This window comes from Tyto alba, unplaced genomic scaffold, assembly GCF_018691265.1.
Source record: "Tyto alba isolate M040663 unplaced genomic scaffold, T.alba_DEE_v4.0 Super-Scaffold_10, whole genome shotgun sequence".
In the NCBI taxonomy this organism is placed as follows: domain Eukaryota; kingdom Metazoa; phylum Chordata; class Aves; order Strigiformes; family Tytonidae; genus Tyto; species Tyto alba.
In genome coordinates, this window is record NW_024881262.1 from 15,541,758 (window position 1) to 15,562,039 (window position 20,282).

Consider the following 20,282-nt stretch of genomic DNA (forward strand, 5'->3'; position numbering starts at 1 on the left):
ACTTCTGTAATAAGAAATTATCTTTTTATATACATATATATAGTTTTCTATTGGCTCAAATACATACTGTCTTGTTTCAGAGTTTAAGTAAATGTCAGTTTATTGTATTGTTGCTTATCTATCATCATAAATAATCAAATGAATTTACAGAGCAAAGGGATGTACTTGTCTCCCTTGTCTGCATAACATTTAATTTTAAGATTAGACATACCAGGGAGGTCAACAACAAAGCAGGGGAAACAAGGTACACATGTGAATGGGAAGAGGACAGAGAAATTGCAGAGCTTCGCTCTGGTGTGGCTCTGTCTCTGTCAACTCCATATAACTGTGCTTTCACCTGGAAGAACAGAACAGGAAAACCCTGCTTCTTCCAGAAATTGGTGGCATAAGCATGGGAAAGTGGTCACCTATTCTCCTGCAAAGAGAAAGTGGCTTGCAATACTTACCTATTTGACAGATGTATCTGCTTGGTTGGTTGGGATGGAGACTGCTGCATTTTTACCTTGCTTTATGGTTACATGCTGATGGTGGGCTCTGAAGGGGGTATTTGGAGTAAAATGCTGTCTGTCTGAAGTTTTGAGCAATTTTTTTAAATGACAGGGTTAGGATTGGACCTTTCAAATTTTACTGAAATAATGTGATTAAATCAAAGCCAAGATTCTAATAACATTAAAGAATACCAAGGCAGAGAACCTTGTTTAGGGAACCACAACAAAAAAAAGTGTTATACCTAGATAAAGAGAAGAGTAGATTAATTGGAAGATGCGTATGAAGTGGAGAACAAAAATAGACCATGAGATCTGTCCCTTTTCGAAATGAGAAAACAGTTGTAATAAATGCACCCCCTCCACACACACACACGCTCCCCACCCCCAAACCAACCAAGCAAAACTCAAAAGATTCCCCTCCACCCTCGCCATTTCACTGATGATTTTTCAATATTGCTTTTCTGCTTTAAACAGTTAAAGTAGTATTGCAATCTAATTGCTGCAGGAATGTTTTCTGATTTTTTTTTTTTTTTTTTTAATAGATTGGTGACAAGAGAAGGACATGATCCTTGTGATGATGGGTCTGAAACATGGTCCTTGTTATGAAGAATTGTAAAAGTTTTCTGTTTTATGCAAGCCTTGTTGTATGAGCTTTAAAACGAAAAACTTTTTTAGATTCCATGACTGAGTAGAAATAATTTTTAGCTACTGTGAGAAGGGTGTATCTTTGTTTATATCATGGTACAAATGTTGTTGAAGTGCCTGAGAGGCTTTGTGCAGACTCAACTTTATTACAATACTGACTTTTTTTTTAATAACATTTATCTTTCTGTCAATATTTCTGGCTGAATTTATGAAAATGGTTTCACAACTCTTTTCCTCCAATAATTCCTTCACTGTGATTGGATTGTATATTTTCCATTGTTGCACAGTATAATGTAAGTACTCGGTACTGAAGTGCATATTATTACTTCAAAAATTCTGACTGCATGACAAGTATTAATTACAATTTTAAATAATTACATAAGTCTCCTATTCTACAGTGGGAGCTTTGGTGAAATGCTGGCACTGGATAATTAGCTCGTGCTAATCTATGTGTTCAGTTTTGGTTAGTCTAAAGAAGATCTGATGTTTCCTTTCCTGAAATAAACAAAACCAGCTACTGCACTGTAAGAAAATAACAGTAGTTCTTAAGGACTAATCATTACCAGCCTTTTCATGAGGTTGTAATTGTTTCATGAATTCTGCTTCAATCAGGGAAAAATATGCTTAAGTGCCGATAAAAGTTTTTATGCTGCTATGATTTCCTCCTGCCTCATCTTCCTCCTCCCAATTTATGGCTTTATTCCACTGTCTCTGTTACTAAGCAACACTGTATATGGTTTTAATGCAAATTATTTCAAACTCTTTGACAGTGAGGCAGAATAACATTGGGTTAATTTCCTGATTAATATATGTTACAAAGAAGTGCTGTGCACTACAAAAAACAAAGATGATGGCTAGAAAGCTGCCTCATAGCATGAGGAAATAAAGTTGGTTGTTTTTTTAAAAATTTGTTTTCTAGATTGTCTTGTCTATATTTTAAAACAGCCTTTCCAAGCAGATGGATCAATTGCTTCTTGGTTCTGTTGTTTTGACTTGATGTGTTCTGTGTTAAGATGCCCAGATGATTGCACAGTGTATATGTTACGATGATGCGCATATTTTTCTTGTGGTTGCATGTTATATTTTTCATCTCTATGCAAGAGGAGATAGAATCATAGTTCAGATGCTATTTTTGCTCCATTTCCAAAATTGATGGTAGCATGTGAGACTTTTTAGGACTTTGTTATCTTTTCATTCAAGCCAATAGTAAAATCCAGCTGATGTCAGTGTGAACAGGATTCAACCAGTGTTTGTACTTGTGTGATAAATTTATTTTGCACGCCACAGTACCACTCCCCATATTCTTAAAGCTCTTCAGTATTATGCATTACAGGTGATTGAGTATTTTTCTCTTTTTTTCCATAATCTTAAAAATGCAAAGTCTCATTTAACAGTATAGTAATTATAATCTTGTCCATACAGCAATACCACTTTAGATGGAAATAAAACAGATTTCAGTACAGCACTACAGATATCTTAAGAGTGGTGTTTAGACTGCAGTGTTTGCTCACAGGAACAATTGTGACAGGCTTATGGCCATCGTTTGCAGAACTGCTTTGACTTGACTTCTCTAATTAATGGCAATGCTTACTATTACAAAGTGAAATTTGAAAGTCAAAATGTAGAATATCAAAGGGTGTAAAGTGTAATTAAATGCATGTTTGCAACTTTGATTCCTGCAGTGCCTGAAGATTTACACCTTTCAAACTGCCTGAAGTAATGTTGAGCCTTGAGACTTCTGCTTTTTAGATAGGCTCTTAGTTTGAAATCTACCCATTTTCAATGTAATGAAAGTAAGTGTAATGCAGATCTAGGAACCACATCCTCATTGACCTGTCTACAAATATATCTTGTACTGTGTATTTTTAAATTTTTTTCCCTTTGTTAAAAAAAAAAAAAAATCTCCTGTTATTTAGGGGCTCTCTGAAGAAGAAATACTGAAAATCCTGTAAAATGCATAGTCAGCAGAATGAACAGTAAACCAAAAATCTAGTTTAAATTCTAAAATAATGTTCAAATCATGATTCAAAACTTGTGCATAAGAGTGTTTGTTTGTTTTCAAATTTCTTAGAGACCTCCTGAGAGAATTGCACTGTGCTTTTGGGAATTAAAGCATTTCCCAAATTTAAAGCATATAGAGAAAGTCTTAGAATCCTTTGTTTTCTGTGAAAACACACATTTAAAAACAATGTGGGATTAACACAGTTATGGAGCGTATCCTTAGTACTGTCCCATGTGTTTTTCTCCACTGTTATGGTGAACTTAACAACTATGCATGAAATACTCTCTGTGGGTTAGGAGAAAAACATATAGTAGAAAAAACAAAAATTAAATGTAGACATGGCTAATTAAATACAAGGCTTTGCCAAATTAAAACAAGCCATAATACATTTTAGTGCATATTTGCAGCACGCTGGAATGCAGCAGTGGCACATATATATAGTATGTGCTAGATGACAGTCACTATTATATATTATCAGCAAATGCAATAATGCAGGCATTGCAGGTATTTCATTGTAGGTGAAATTTAGGGATGTGCCTATCCACAGTATTTTTTTCCAGGATGTCATTGACTCCATGGCTGTATTGGGCCAGAGAAGTAAACTTTATTTGCAATAAGTGAAACTGGATTCCATTAATGTGTGCTGAGGACACTAATATTCTGTGCAAGTTGGAATGTCGGGGGTGATGATCTGCTTGGAGCTGGAATTTATGGAGCTTTGCAGTGTTGATCAGCTTCTCCTGTGACATAAACATCAATCAAATTATATCGCAGGAGAAATAAATGCACAATCTATCACAGAATAACCTTGTAAAAATATTTGAATTAACTTGGCAGAAAATTTAGCCTTTAAACAAACAGCTCCAAGATAAGCAGTGAAGCGTAAGAAAAATTTTATCTTGCATTTAAAGTCTGCAGTCATCTTTTGGGCTAGAGGCAAGAGGTCAAAATTGGAATATGCTTTTAGGTTTTTTTTTTTGTTTTGTTTTGTTTTTTAAATGTACTATATACTTTTCTAGTACATTGACTGTATCGTGATTCAGTTCCACACTTAAATCCAATGCATACTTGTGAGTCAGAGTAATGAATGTTGATGTTTTGGCACTGATCTGTCAAACTCTTGAAACATACTTGATATGATTTGAGTCTCACAAGAAAACTGAAGTTAGATGCTTAAAGAGACCATAGGAAAAAGAATTATAGGAGCATATCCCTTGGTAGAATATTATCTAGACTTGAGCTATAAGTACAGTGTATTTTTCCAATAAACATTTGAAGTTTTCTTTAATTAACAGTCATAAACTTTGATCAAAACAAAATTATGTGCAACTTCAGAATTTCGAGGGCATGAGCTGTACAGAAAATGTGCGTTTTCATTTAGAATCCAGTGTTCTTGTCAGACTCACTACTTTGTTCTGCTACCTGTGTTGGGAGTTAAAGCTAAAAACACAGTCACTTGTAGGTTTGGTGAGAAACAAAACTTGGAAGGAACCACCTAACCATATGTTGCAAAGACTAAGTTAAACCAACACTTATTTATTGTGGATTGTTTAATATTTTCAGTATTTCAAAATACAATCAGTCTGATACAGATGTTTCTGTGAAAAATGCTTACTTTTTTTGCACAGTTATGTTAGACAGAAACCTGTCTAAAATATGATAAATTTTTCTGAGAGCAGTGCATACCTACTGTCTATTCTTATATAAAAATTATAGATGACAGTATAGAGAGCTATCATAGATAAGGAAATTCAAGAATACCAGAAATATAATTTTGCTGGATTTAACATGTGTACACTGCACTGTATAGTACAGTCTAGTATATAAAGTATGCCTTTCTGCATGTTTCTTTACATCTCTAGCTAGAGTAATCATATCTCAAAACCCAGGCTGAACATTATCAATTCTCTAATAGGTATAATGCCATCTCATGTACACTTATTTATGACCTGTCTTTGAAAGGTATCCTGCAAATCATACACTTTCCCTCACTTTATAGGAGCTCTTATACAGAAAGAGGGCTTTGGGTCTGCAAATTTTTATCATGCTTAGAGATTTTAGTGCAGTGCAAAACTGAATTCTTAAAAGCTTAAAAGAGCTATTTAAATGAATTAAAACTTGTGAAAACTTATTTTAGATTCTTTACGATTTCATAGCTGCTCAGCAAAATTAAATATACACAGCACTACTACAATATATATTTTTGTGAAATTATGTTTGGTTTGGTTTCTGATTTGTTTTTTTTTTGTGTGTGTATTTATATATCCTGTGATAAACAAAGCATGAGGAGGAGTTCAGGCTAGGTAGGCAAACCTCACGTAGGTCTATATGCAGTGCAGTCTTCCTTTCCTGGGTATATAATTATCTGATGGGTTTCTAATGCATAATTTAACTTCTTTTCTGAAAGAAAAGTCAATAGTGACAAATCAGCTGCTAATATCTTATATACATCCATTGACTAAAACATTTCTGATTATTCATTTAACTTCATAAAAATGGCTGAGTTTACATTTGCTTGAGAGTATTAGTTGGAGATACATGAAAGTCTGTGTATGTGTGGGGTTGTTCCTCACTCGTAAAATCTTTCAGTATTTCCTTTTCTACTTTTTTGCTTTCTTATTTTCAATGAGAGAGACGCTTTTTTGCTCACGTTGGTTTAAAGCATTTAATGGCAGGGTGAAATATCTTCATGGTTTTGTATTTGTTCAGCAACAGTCTTTGCTTTCCGCCCCATTCTGACAATTTTTCACTTTCTGATTAGGCTGTAAAGCTCCAAGGGATCACACGTGTCCCTGTGTGTATGCCACCTCCTGCACCAGGGCCTGTGCTCAATTGTAGCCTCACAGCACTGCCAACATATAAAGCTGAGGAATAATTAAAATACATAGAAAATAAGTAAGTTATTCAGTAGATAAGCAATAAGAATTTAATAGGCCTAGCCTTTAACTGTTTTTTCCTATTTTTTCTAGTGTGACACTATATAACAGATTATGAAGTGGAGTTTACTAGGGATATGAATGGTTAAATTCAATTTTATTTTCATACAAATTCAAAATGAAAATGTGTCATCCATTCTACCATTCTTTTGGGGAAAAAAAAAAGCACCTATCCTCTCTTATTATGCTGGAACCTGATCCTGTTTCCACTCAAGCCACCTTACAATGTGGCACTGTTTAGAAACACCAAAGTTTATTCTAAATAAGTGGATATATTTACACTGAATACACAGCTACAGGCAGCCTGAGTCTGGCTTTTCAGGGCCATGATTCATAATATAATCCTTTATTTGACACAATATTCTGGGCAAATCTGTCCCTATAATTTAATTTAGTTTTGAAAAAGTTAAGCCTAAATTCTGCTTCAAAATATAACCTGTATATAGGAAAATTAGTAATTTGGTAAGTATCCACTCCAAGGAAACTATTAGCTTAGCCAGTTCTGGAAAATGCAAGTGAACTACTGAACTGCTGCTCTACATGTGATTTTGGAGCTAGCCAGCTATCCTTTCCACTATAAATTGCAGACACAGCCTGTTCATCTCAAGAGTTTAGGGGGAGCTGGATTAGATTTTGAATTAAAAGGAATGAGGATTGATGGTATAAAATATTACAGCATTAAATAGAAATATTTTGGTAAAGATGGTATTGACTAAGATACATAGCTATAGATATAATAGTGTAGTACTTACAATAATACAGAACATATCTTTTTGTTTTTGGTGGACAGCAGTGGAGATGACTTTCACAAAGACATCTATTGACAACATGTATGTTTTTAATAATACTTCAGACAATAAAAGTTCTTATGTAATAGTAGTAAACTTCTACAGTATAAAACTATCTCTATTGAAATAGAAAACATTGACATCCACCACTTCACAGAGTATGACTGCACAAAAGTATTTAAAACAAAATATCTAGTTCTTGTTGCTTAATATACCAAACACTTAAAGCTGCCTGCCATGGCACTAGTCCAGTAAAAAGATCACACAGTGCTCTTATCAAACATGATCTGTACCTATTTCTTGTGTGTCTAGCCACATTTGCAGAACTCGCCAGTGACAGTGAGCTTGACAGCTCTGCCATTAACATTGAGGATTTGTTAGTTCAGCCTTGGTAGGGAGGTCGATGTTGAAGTGGACTTGACTGATAAAACAGCCTCATCACTTTGCATACGAGCTGGTAGGATGGTGTTCTGGGCAAGCCTGTAACATGGTGCAGAATAGCAGAGCTGGAGACCCTGACCTTGTGAGTGGGGTAAGAATGGTTTGATATGTTCCAAACTGAGCTGGATGTTATTTTAGAAACTTAAAAGAGCCTCTCAAAACTTTCTGGGAGATTTTACTATTCTACTGAAAGATTTATTCTTAAATTCTTCTTTATTTTTGCAAAAGATTAAAAAAAAAAAAAAGTATTTACATCTAACACTAAATATTTCCAAAATCAGCAAGTCCCTGCTCCAGGTCTTCTTCTGCCCCCTCAAATCTACAAATCTGAAGTATTTGTTTCTCATTTTCATGGCAAATTTCTCCCTGGAAATAGTTGCACTTCAGTATACTTAGAAGGAAGTCAGTAAGATAAATCATGGCTGAAGCTATGCAAGCAAAACTGAACCAGACTTGGGAATCCTGCTATATTCTCTGCTGCTGTCATAGTTTGCAGTAGGTGATGAAAATCATCACCTTAGTAATTCTGGTAAGGGATGTCTTCTGGCCTCGTACTTACTCTGCAACCTCTTGATTAACACTGTAAACATGAGGACATTGTTCAACTGAGAAGCCAGATTAATTCTCACTGTATCTGTAAAGCTTTTGTTGGAATTTGGGCTGACTGGTGCAGATTATATAGTATGCTTTAGGACAGGCATATAATGGGCAAGCAAGTAGAGAGTAGAGCATGAAACATGAGCCACATGAATTACTATCTCACAATAAATAGAAATAAATATTATGCATGTACATGTCAAACATAATGTGATTTAGTAATTATTCTGCCAGCAGAAAGGAAGTATTAATTCAAACAAGTCAACAGAATATAATTGTCACAGGAGTTGTGATGCCTGTATTTAGGGCTATATGCTGTCCCTCCTCACACCAGGAGAACACAGGGACAGAGTTTGTCAAGTATTTTACTTTGGTTACCCTGAGAATGAAAAGCACTTTGGATACACCTTTTAAAAATAACATAACAGCATACTACTGATCTTAATTGTCTTTGTGCTCTTTAAGATAGTGAGAATTTGTTCTTAAACATATATAACTAGTTCTTATTTTGATATTAAGAGGGCTCAACCCCAAAATGGCGAAGTCATACAGAGCCAGATCTTACTTCCTCCTCTTCTGTTGGCAAGGAGTAGGTTCTTGTACGAAAGGATTGTCTGGCCATCTCTTCCCTGCCCCTCAGTAGGGCCCCTCCAGCCGGGGCTGCCCACCCTGCGCTGTCACACTGCTGCCCGGCGTGCCCCACGCACACAGCTGCAGCACAGTATTTTCAGCAAGTAGGTGGGCAGGGGAGCATAAAGCTCAGCAACAACCTGTTTTGCAGCACCTGCATGGGTTGCAGCGAGGTGCGTGGTGGAAGTGGTGTGGGTGTGCTGAAGGAAACAGGAATTCTTTGGTTTGCTGTCAGTTGGAGGCTTTGTGGGGATGCCTGAAACTGCAGGATGTGGCTGTACAGATAATCCCCCTGTGCTCCAGAAGAACTCTGCTGCTGCCTGGTGAGAGTTGCTGGGGAATTTTAACTCTATACTTTTCAGTAACTATCGATTTTTTTGGTTTTCCCTGGTTTTTTTTTGTTTGTTTGTTTGTTTGTTTGTTTTTTTTTTTTAATTTAAGGAAACAATCCATTATATTTGGCAACCGATGGTCATTTTCCTACCCCTTAGGAGAACAAAAATTTCCCAGCATTATTTAACAGCGACTTTGCCCTCCACTTTCTTTGCCTGTCAATTCGAGGTCAGGCTTGCCTTCAAAGCACGCCAGCTGCAACCCCTTTCTACCTTCAGCAATGCAGCTGAATGGGTGTGCTCATGCTTTTCCCCGTGACGAAGGTAGGCACAGGTGGCACCAGCAGCCTAGGGTACACAGCCTCTTAAAAACACAGGATCTGGCATGAAATGGTCAAATCAATGACCAATGGTTTCTCTTCCATCTTCTGGTGTAATACTGTAATTTTTATCATTCACAGTCACTACTAATTCTGCTTGGTGATAAATGATTTCTTTCAGCTAATTACTTTGTTATCACTTGTGTAAATATGCTTTTATTTTTATTTTTATACATTATATAGATATTTATTCTCTTTTGGATGGCTCTCATAGTAATGCAATTGATGTTTTGCAAAAGAGCTACCTATTGTGGTCACTGGGGACACTGGATTTCAGTGACCAAAGGGATCAGCAGGTTATGAGGAAATGCTTGCTTAGCCCCCGTCAGGGAAGTTAACTGCCTCCCAGACGGACAAATTTGCATTTCATTTCTGCAGGAGTTTTGCCACAGGTCAGGAAGCAGGGAAATATTGCTGTCTCTAACAACTTTTGAAATGAAAAACAAGTTTGTGGCTGCATCCAGCAGGTGGCAAGCACAGCACACTGAATTATGTCTGAGACAGAGCTGCTTCTGCCAGGGGAAGCTCCAGATGCAGCTCAGCATGTGCACATGTGTACACAAACAAAAAATCGTACAGCTAAATGGCAAGCTCTGTCAGTCCTTCGTCAGCTTACTGAGTGCCGAGGCAGTGGTACTGTTCTGGACCTATTTATAATGCATGGGATTGACATACTCATTTTTAACGAACGGCTGTCTCGCATGTAAGGATAGATATAAGCCAAATATAAAGCATTCTATATAATTTAACTATGTCTTTAAACGATACATTCAGGTTTCAAATTTTGAGATACTAGCTTTCAATTAAATTAACTTAAAGCTTTAATGTAAGAGCATTTTTTTAACATACAGCATTATAAGTTTTAGTGAATCCTCACGGTGCCTTGTGACATGTGTAAGGGGAGATTGTTCCCATTTTGCAGATGGAAGAACAAAGGCAAAACTGAAGAAACTTGCTTTAAAATAAGTAAATGAAAAAGAGCAGGAAGAGGCACAAGACTCCCAGACCTAGTTGTAATCCTGTTTTTTCTTAAAAATTATTAAACTACAGAAATAACTTTTCTTGTTGTGAAGTAATTTCCTGAAGTAAAAAAATAACTTAAAATACTTGTGTACATACAAGAGACTGATAATCAGAAAATACAGTTAATCCAACCACTTTCTACCTGAGACAAAGCTATATTAGATGTATAATTTTGAAAATTACGAATATTGCAAATTCTCAAGGGTCATGTAATTATCTACATGATATATGTAAAGTTTTGGAATCTTTCTTAAGTTTCATTATGTCAAAAAGTATTTATGAACTCCTTTATCTTTGCAGACAGTAAATGAGTGTGAATCAAGAATAAGTATTTTCTGGAGTACACTACTTCAGGTTAAAAGAACATATTGAGGATATCATTAGTTGAAACTTCATTCAGTGCTTATCACCTTCCCCCCCCTCATTTGTATGGACAGTTTGAGCCAGACTTTTGTTCTGATTTATGCTAGTATAAATTTGAATTTGTTACATACACACAAAAAAGTTTCTACAGGGAACAAATATTCTAGACTTAGTTATGCATAAATGGAGAGAAATTCCATAAAAGCAAAGAGTAAAGTTTGGTCTTGTACGTTTTGTGATGTTACTAAAAGCATTATTAGTTAAACTGTAATGTAAGAATTGTCACATTTTTGCTTATCAGAATGTGAATTTATTAAATGTCCAAGAATTTGAAAAATAGAGTAATTTGATTAGGTGGTAACTTCTCTCATTGAGTGGTTATTATACAAAAACAGTTTGAAGTTTTTTTGATCACCTCTGTCCAAGGACTCATGTTTTCAAATACAGAATTTGACTTTTAGTCTCAGAGTATGGAGTCAACCCCCTCCATAAGTAATATACTTCAAAGTCAGTGTGGCACATTATGTGGAAAAGTTGAGTGACTCCCATTTTTGTGTGTGTATACATAATTTTTTAAAACTACTATAAAAATACCCACTGGGATATAAATGTACATTTATGAAGCAATGTTTGAAATTTATGAAGAGGAATATAAATCTAAAAATATATTTATTCTATATTTAATAAATAAATCTGCATTTTATTGCATATATTATTATGAAAAGATTGCCACTTAAAAATGAAAAATATTAGCATAAATCAGAATGAGACCAATTTCAGGGACCTTAAATTTCCATTCGAGTTTAAAATTGGGCCTCTCTATATTGCATATATTTGAAAATATATTATAAATATGATGATATTTACATCTTAAAAAAAAAAAAAAACCACAAACAAAAAAACCAAGCAGCATAGCTCCATCAGCTCCTTGAACAAAATTTGGAACAGCTCATGTATGTGCAAAACAGGTCCTTTATGTAATTTATACAAGCTTTTCCTTTAAAAACACCTCTGAACTTAAGTTAGGGGTTTTCTCTACGCTTCTTTTGTAGTTCTGAGTAAACGGCAGGATGCTGACAGAAAGTCTGACATGCCTGTCCACAATTTATGTTGTTTTCAGTAAAGAAAAACAAAATGAAAACCAAGCAGTCCTCTTCACAATGCAAAATAAAAGTCCACTGCTAAATTTATACAGTATGATTTCTCCGAGGTCATCTAACATTTCTGTAATGAGCAGTAAGCTGTGATGGTCAGGACTGCAGACAAATTTTGCCATTCTTGCTGCTTCATTCACAAGGTTGTTCAAAAGAAGTACGTTGCAAAACACATCACTCAGTGTCAAAAGACCCAGCAGTCTTTTTAGTGTGCAAGTGTATATTTTCTGACGGCCGATATGAGAGCGAGCTCATCTTTGTTGTTAGGCTTGGATGTGTGCTGACGTTTGGTGGAATGTATTTTACTAGCTGAAGGAAGTATTTTTTAAAGTTTTTTCCAAAAAAAACATAAAAAAAAGGATTCAAACAGTTGTTAAAGTAAGCAATGCAAATGGTGAAGGGCATAGCCGTATCCACAATATCAGTGATTTTGCAATCTGTTATTACATGTAATTGAATTAGTACGTCAAGAAAAGTGAACACTTGATGAGGAATCCAGGAAAAGAAGAAGAAAAATACTATTGCCACAATCATCTTAAAAATATCATCATTTCTAGTCTTACTTTTTTGAATTTGATAAGCCTTCTTTAGGGTCTTCCAAATTAAAGTGTAGCTTGTCAATATGATCAGAAAAGGAATTAAAAAGCCCAGCAAATTTTTGGATAAACCCAACCCGACGCGGAGCGTTGTGTTATTGTTGTCATACCGAAAACCGCAGACTGTCATGTTCAAGTTCTCAGCAAAGAATATATTACGGTGAATGATAACGGGCAAACTGGCCACACCGGCAAGAAGCCAGATGGCAATGCAGGTTATTCTGGCAACAAACATGGTACGTCGAATACGGGACTTCACTGGATGTACTATGGCCAGGTACCGGTCAATACTGAGGCAAGTGAGGAGGAACACGCTGGCATACAGGTTGAAACTTATCCCTGCTGATGCTAACTTACATAAACAGTTGCCAAAAGGCCACTGGTACTCCATGGCTGTGTAGGCTGCCCAGAGTGGCAGAGTTATTAAGAAACACAAGTCAGCCAGTGCCAGGTTTAGAAGGAAGATGCTGGCTACTGTTTTTAATTTCATGTAGCAGTAAATGACAATAACGACCAGGCTGTTCCCAAAAATGCCTATGATGAAGATGATGCTGTAAACAGTTGGAACCATAATGTAGATGTAACTGTGCCTTCCTGAAACGGGACAGTCGACGTGGATTCTTTTAATGGTTTCTTCAGTAGAGTAATTTGGAATCATCTTGATCTCTTCAGATGTAATTTAATTTCAGGGAGAAAAGATGAACTTCGCACCTAGGAGGGGAAAAGACGAAGGAAATATTCATGACAGGGATTTAATTTTTAAAAAGTTTCAATTAAATGTCAGGTTTTTGTCTAACACAATGACTCAATGTCTTTGACTTTAAAAATAAGCCATCTTCAACTGTTTCCTCAACCAATTTCTAATGTAACATAGACTTACTTTGCAGAATAAAACAGAGGAAGGAATGTTAGGAGTTGGCTGAACATTGTCAGATTCTTTTTAACATAAATGAAATCTAACAAACATCTTTCAATTAACAAGATTCCAATTTAGATAAGACCGGTTAGTGAACATATGTCATAAAAATAACAACAGAGATTCAAAATAGCAGATAACTATAAATTCAGGACAGTCTTTAGGCTATTTTCTTTCTATAAATAGGTGATATATCTAATGAGCAAATTTATTCAGATATCTCAAACTACACTTGAGCACTCTGAGTACTAGTTCATTCTGTAAATTCAAAGTGTAATGCAATAAGAAAATAAATGAATTCAGATTCGGTACTCACTTTGATTTCTGATGTGAATCACTAGAATTGTTTTTCTATACATTCAGCTTCATTCTTTGTGACAATTTCTACATCACAAAGAAAGATGAAGACACTCACACAATTTAGCGTTCTGTTTTACTATAAGTACCTTAAATATGAAGACGTTACCTAGCTCCTTGTCTTGCTTGTAGCTACAGTATTTAACTACTAATGGGGGGGGGGGGGGGGGAAATCAGTGAAAATCCAGACATGTACTGATTTGTTGCACATTAATAACTGTAGAAAGAGTTTAAGAAGGGTGTAAGGGGGAATGAGAATTCATATTACCTTTTCAGTTACTGACAAAAATTTATGTATCCGAGTTGAAGCTGTAGTTTTAGTGTACAGAAACCATTTCTGGCCTGTATTAAGTGTATGGCAATAGTATGAAATCTCCTTTATAGGGCACCTGTTTGGTTTGACAGGGTTTGTGTGTTCTGCAAGAAGGATTTCCTTATTAATGACTTGTGACTTTAGGAAGCAGGTAATATGCTGTGACTCTGATACTAAAATCTTTTCCAGAGTCTACAAATAGATAGTCTGCCCTCAAAGATAGTGGATATTTAAAAAAAAAAAAAAAAAAAAAAATTAGTACTTATTATTGTAGAGTAGTGCTTATTGCTGTCTGCAGGATCCTGACAGCTGTCAGCCAGACCCAACTTGTGCTGCCTCAAACCCAGATTAAGTGAAATATATTTGCTTTAAAAAACAAACTGAAACAAAAACCCCCCAACAAACAAAACCCTTATAAATGTAAGTCACTTTTATATAGATAAATATGCACACCCTAAGACCCTGGGCAGTACAAATGCATTCAGAAAGAAAAGATGCCTGTCATTATAGAAATATGGGCTATGTTGCTACGGAGGTGGTTGCTCATTGTTTGCATTGTTCAGCACTGACGTTCCTGTTAAGTGCAGAATGCTACTCTGTTAAGTGTTTGACATGCTCTTGTTGGGATACAAACCTTATTCCAAATGGATTGCCTTTTTAATAGGGAAGTGAGGCACAGATAGGTCTTGGCAAAGCCCACACAAAAAGCCTGAATTGGAGCCAGGAACTGAGCCCAGAATATAGGTTGCAGGCAGCATCTTGTAAGCAAGGGCACCCTTTGGCTCTCAATTTATTACCTTTTAAAAGACTCAGTATTTCTCTATCTTAGCTCATGTTCTACTATATGTTTGCACTAATAAGCTGATTCATTTCCATAAAGCTAGTAGGGTAATTTTGAGATTTAGGTTCTTGATAACTCTATAAAGTTTGGAATATCTAGTTAAATGCAACTAAGAAACCCTTTGTCAAGATGTACAACGAGACACCTTTTGGTCTCTCCGATTAATTCCATGAATTAATCTTGTTGCCTCAGTTGGTACAGATGCTTTGAAATGACATCAGCTATTTTTTGCCATGTCTAAGAAGTTAAAAAGTCAAGCAAATACAGCAGACACAAAGAAATGTACACCATTCTGATCACATGTGGCACTGTAATACATCGTGAGTAAAACTTCCTGGCTTTCAAACTCTGCCAAATCTAGAATACATGGTGTTTGGCTCTGTGGAAGGTCATACTATCCATAGGACAGGGAGAACCGCAATAAAAAGATTTCAAGATAAATCCCCTTATCTCATCCCATGGTTGTGAAAGTGCCCAAGGAGATTTGACAGTAACTGATAGGTTTTGCAACATCAAGGTCTGGCAGTATTTGCCCTGTCCCAGCTACATGCTGGTGCTGCGTGATCTATTCATTACCAGATCCTTTGCCCACTTATACACCCATTGAGATTACAGCCCAGAATTTAGCAGTAAGAAGCTGTAGGGAAGTCTCTACTTGAGAAAATCAATACTGCAAGTCATGCTTGCAGTAATGATCGGGGCCCAGTTAAGGCTGAGCAAGACCTTCCTCTGTGACTAGCTTCATCAATTGGTGGTAGTATTTGGCAAGTGCATCCTGCTGTGTGTGTACCAACTGGCAGATTCAGCGGCTAAGACAAATGTAGCTGATGGTGAATATTCCCGCTTTGATGGGATTGTTCCGGTGCAGTGGTAGATGCCAAGGCACCTTTCTCACAGTCACTTCATCCACCCCTTCAGTGATTGTTTAACTTCCAATTTCCCTTTTCTACCTGCATGATGGCCTGTACCTTTTCATGCCAGTAGCAGCTTTAGTTGATGTAATTCATAGAACGTGTGCTTTCAAGAAAGTGTAATAATGATTATATTAGGTTTTCAGAAATGTGTTAAAAAAAAAAAAAAAAAAAGTTGGGGAACTTGTGTCTGGTGCTCTAAGGTATTGAATTCCCTGAGCTTATTTTGGAGTGCTTGGTAAGTAAAAAAGGCAGAACAATTCCCATGAAGAATCAGGAATTTGATCAAGAAATAGTATGATATTTCATTTTCTCTGTGTAAGACTGTAACCCTTCTGGAATTAAAGGTTTTGGTGTAACACTGAAGTGAGTGGAACTGTGCAAGTGATGTATTCGGTATGTTATCAGTTTTGAATTATACTAAAAGATGACAAACAATAAAGAAATCCGTATCAGTAAAAGAAAATGAACTAGAAATAGATAATGTGGTTGCATTTGGATAAACAGACATGGATTCCCATATGTACATCTGAAAACAGCTTGAATGTTGCTGTGAGAATGAACCTCACAAAAGCCTTACAGTTAAAGCACAGCGAGGAAGGCACTGCTAATCCCGAACTGAATTTTTAAATTTATTGGAAATTTTAAAGTTTCAGAGCTAGCCTCGGGTAGATCTGCTGCATTGAGGACATCAATAATTTTAGAGCATCAGGAAAAGCTTCAACACAGCAGAGGAAAGTCATGTTTTGTAAGGCATGGGCCCAGAGCAGTGCTGAGTGGTGAGACAGGGCAGCTGTGGTGGTGTAAAGTCCTTACAGGCAGTGATTTCTTTGCTGTACCACTGTAATTTTTGCTGTTATTCTCACTTGCCACAGTTCACCTGCTTGTCCCAGGATCATGGTAATATACATTTTATGCAAAGCAGATACTTCTACATGGGAAGTACTGAAGATTGTTTAAAAATGTTACAGAAATAGATGGCTGATACAGCTTTTATGCTGCTAGAATTCACTGGAGCAGGTTAAACCACTGGCCAGTTAAATGGAAGTATTGAAACTGTGCACATTGATAATTCCATTTAAAGCATCTCAAATGACCTGTGTTAACATAATGATAATTGGATCATTTTAAGGCTGATACACAAGGAGCTTTTTCTAAGAGGATTGAATTGATGTGCCTGTGAATGGTGCAGCAACATCAATCTGAAAGCAAATTATCTGGTGAGCAGCAAACCCCTGTTGTATGTTACTGTCCTGTTTGACCTTTTATCTTTTTTAATTACAATTATTATAATAAGTCACTGATAATGAAATGATTCAGACTGCTCTACCAACTATTATTTACCACTCCATTCATTGTTTCTGTTGGGTGAGTATGCATCCTAATTAAACTGCCTGTGGAAACAACAAGGAATGCTGAGCCCATGCAAGGTAAACAGCACTTTGCCTACTGAAAGATAAGATAGCACTGACTGGCTTTCTGTGAGAACTTGATGGGCTATAAATAGGTAAGCAGGTGTCACAAGTCAGACTTTAAACTAAACTGTGGTTTTGATGTTTGCTCTGACAAAGGCTAAATAAACTCAGGATGACCAACCCTGACACAGTTTAGCTACCTCACCATTAGGTAATGTGAGGGTTTTTTTTCTTCTGATGGTAGGTGGATTATTTGCTTTTCTTCAAATTAGAAGACATTTACATGTTTAAGGGGATGATGCATTCTCTTTTTATATAAAATTATTGCACAGGGAGAAGAGAAGCTGAAAAATGTTTGGAACAGTATGTTCAATATATTAGCTATTTTTCTTTCTTTCTAGTGGCATTTTTCCTTTTTCTTGAGAGTTTAGTCCCCCCCTTTCCTATTTTCTTCTTTTTCTAATTGCTGAGAAACTAATGACAGCCTTTTTTTTCCCCTATCCAGCAGAACAACCCTATCTTTATTGCCTTAATAAATGGAACTTCTTCTACTTCATATACCTACTTCAGCATCTTCTCTATTTTCCTGAAGTTCCTAAGCTTTGAAGCCACCATGAAGCCATACATTCACCTATCTCCTAGCTCTGATTTCTGCTGCTCATTCTAACAGTCTGTATTCCCCACTCATGGCTTTCCTCAGTATTTTTAGTCCAGAGTTGATAGGTGGATTGTGGAGGGTGAGAGAAATGCAAGTACTTGGGCAGATAAAGGCACACAGTTTGAACTGTGGCCTTGCAATGTGCACAGGCTTCCTGTTATTTCTGCCACTTTCTTCCACAGAGGTCAGCGTCTGACCTTACAGTAAATGACAATAAATTAAAATATTACTGAAATAGAATTGTAATAGGCAGTACAGGTCTGCAATACTGTACATCAGTTCATGAGCATCAAGAACAGAAAGCAAGCTTCAGAAGAACTGTATTAGTAACTGTCAAGCTGGCTATTGCTTTTGCAATTTTGCATCAGGAGGTGGTCTGACATTAAAACAAACAGAATTTGCAGGACCTTGTGCTGGCCTGTGCATTTTTATTGAATAGCCATCCTCCTAGTCAGTCTTTTATGAAGCAACTGCCAGTCTGTTGAAATTGCTGTTAACCTTGTGGTGTTTGCATTTTTTTTAATTAATATTTTTTATTTTAAAGTATTTATCTTTTTAATTCTCTAACCTATATGTGGATTCTTTGTGCCTTCCCCTGGCAAGAGTTGAAGCTGGTCTGCTTCATTTGTGCTCTATATCTGGAAAATAAACTGCCTGTGATCTTTCTAGGATCTGGTTCTTCTGTAACATCAAAACTCTAAATAGCTTATTACTTTTTCTGTGCTAGCAAAGGACCAGTTATTGCTACCTTGTAAATGTGAACTGTTTATGTATTCTGACCTTCTCTATCAGAACTTCTCTGTATTTATTTCCTGCAGCATACTTCAAAAGAATATGTCCTTCTGTATGATGGCTTCATAGTTTATTCTGAAAGAATGAACATCTCTCTCCTGTTTGTTTTCATAGAGTACTCTCATTAATTTTCCCTTCGCTTCCCGAGTATCTTTCAACTGTATTCAGTTTCAGTCATAAAATTTATGTGAGAAAAGGACAGATGAAAGGACTTTTTTTCTCTGGGAAAAATCAATGCTTGTGAAATGACTGAACAGTGGAATTGGGGGTGGGTGTTATTTTGAATGATTGGGGGGAGGAAAATGTAAAGGAAAAGGGAGAGTAACACAGTTAATCACAGTGACGTTTAAATTGCTTTGAAGGCCACTAGAGGTCTGTCTTTCCTATTTTAAAATAAGAGAATGGCTTTATTTTATATTTAAGTGCCATCACTTTTCAAAATATCCCCTTCCTTCAAGATTATTTATGATGCAAACTCAAGGCAAAATACCTATCATTGAACTTCTGCATTTATGTAAAATATAGTATACCAGAGTGAACTATTTTATTTTAGCATCTCCTAGTTTATATCTAATTTCCTTTACTCTAGTACATTCCTTGGTTTGCTAACATTCAGTCCAATTCTTGCACATCTAAGTAATGGAGCAAAATCCCGATATTTTATTTTTTTTCAGACATATCCAGCTTAAATTCTCTGAAGTTTTTGAACCAAATTATGGCTATTTTTAAAGGGAGATCAAAAGTATAGTTTACTTTAAAAATGCAGATAGAAAAATAGTGACACCTACTCATTAGACTAATAGATTATTTTAAAACTAACTAGGCATATTAATCATACAACTCTTTTTCTAAATATCACCCAGGGACAATTCTTGGAAGTAATTAAGGCAAACATGTATTTTCCTTTTTGGAGGAAGATATTTTTATTGTTAAAAATGCCACTTCAGAACTATTTTTAATACTTTTTTTTTTTTTTTTTTTTTAGTGATTTAAGGGATTTTGGGAAATTAAAAGGCAATGTGAGACTACACATATTTTTATTATCCAAACAATTTTTAGACCTCAAGTGCTGTATATAGTTCATGAATTGTAAACAATTTCACAAATTGAAAATGTAACCATCTTTAACACTTTTTAGCACACTCCCCCCCGCTTTTACTAATACACCTGGGTTTGTCATGACCCCTTTGGGCAGTATCAGCGCAGGGTGATGTCATTCTTGTTTCAAACTATTATACCTAAATAGTTCTCTAATTCTAGTAAAGGCAAAGAGCTTTCAATCCAGATAGAGAGGAAAGGTTGTTAGTGTTATGGTGACATTTATTTTATTGAAACTAGTAGATGAGCAAAGCAGAACCAAAAAATTGGTATTAACTATATTGTCTTGTGCCAGATAAGTAATCACTGTCTTGTCCTGTATTTATGTCAAAGGGGTTACACAGTGTTAGTGTATCTCTATGCACTTAAGGAATGTTTGGGTACGAGCATATGATGTTTCTATTCTGAAGCTACTAAAAATAGAAGCATTTAGAGAGAATAGAAGTGATATCTAGAGACAGAAAACCAGCAAGCAGTTAGGTAGATTTAAAACACAGAATAAAGAAAACTAATCTTTGATTTGTACACTCAAGGACTTTGTGCTAGAAATGGGTATGTCAAAAATTGGTATAAATGAAAGAGCACCTCTAAAACACTAATTTATCG

At 35.9% G+C, this 20,282-nt stretch overlaps 1 protein-coding gene across 1 annotated transcript in view; it reads right to left on the reverse strand.

The window, feature by feature from the left end:
• Window positions 1-2,382: 2,382 nt before the first annotated feature.
• The window catches only part of AGTR1 (angiotensin II receptor type 1), a 31,380-nt gene continuing 13,480 nt past the window's right edge, over window positions 2,383-20,282 (reverse strand). The window contains exon 2 of the mRNA XM_042799114.1: window positions 2,383-13,086. Within this exon, the coding sequence (XP_042655048.1) occupies window positions 11,954-13,033 (1,080 nt within the window). The 5' untranslated portion in view covers window positions 13,034-13,086 and the 3' untranslated portion in view covers window positions 2,383-11,953. The remainder of the gene's footprint in view (window positions 13,087-20,282) is intronic.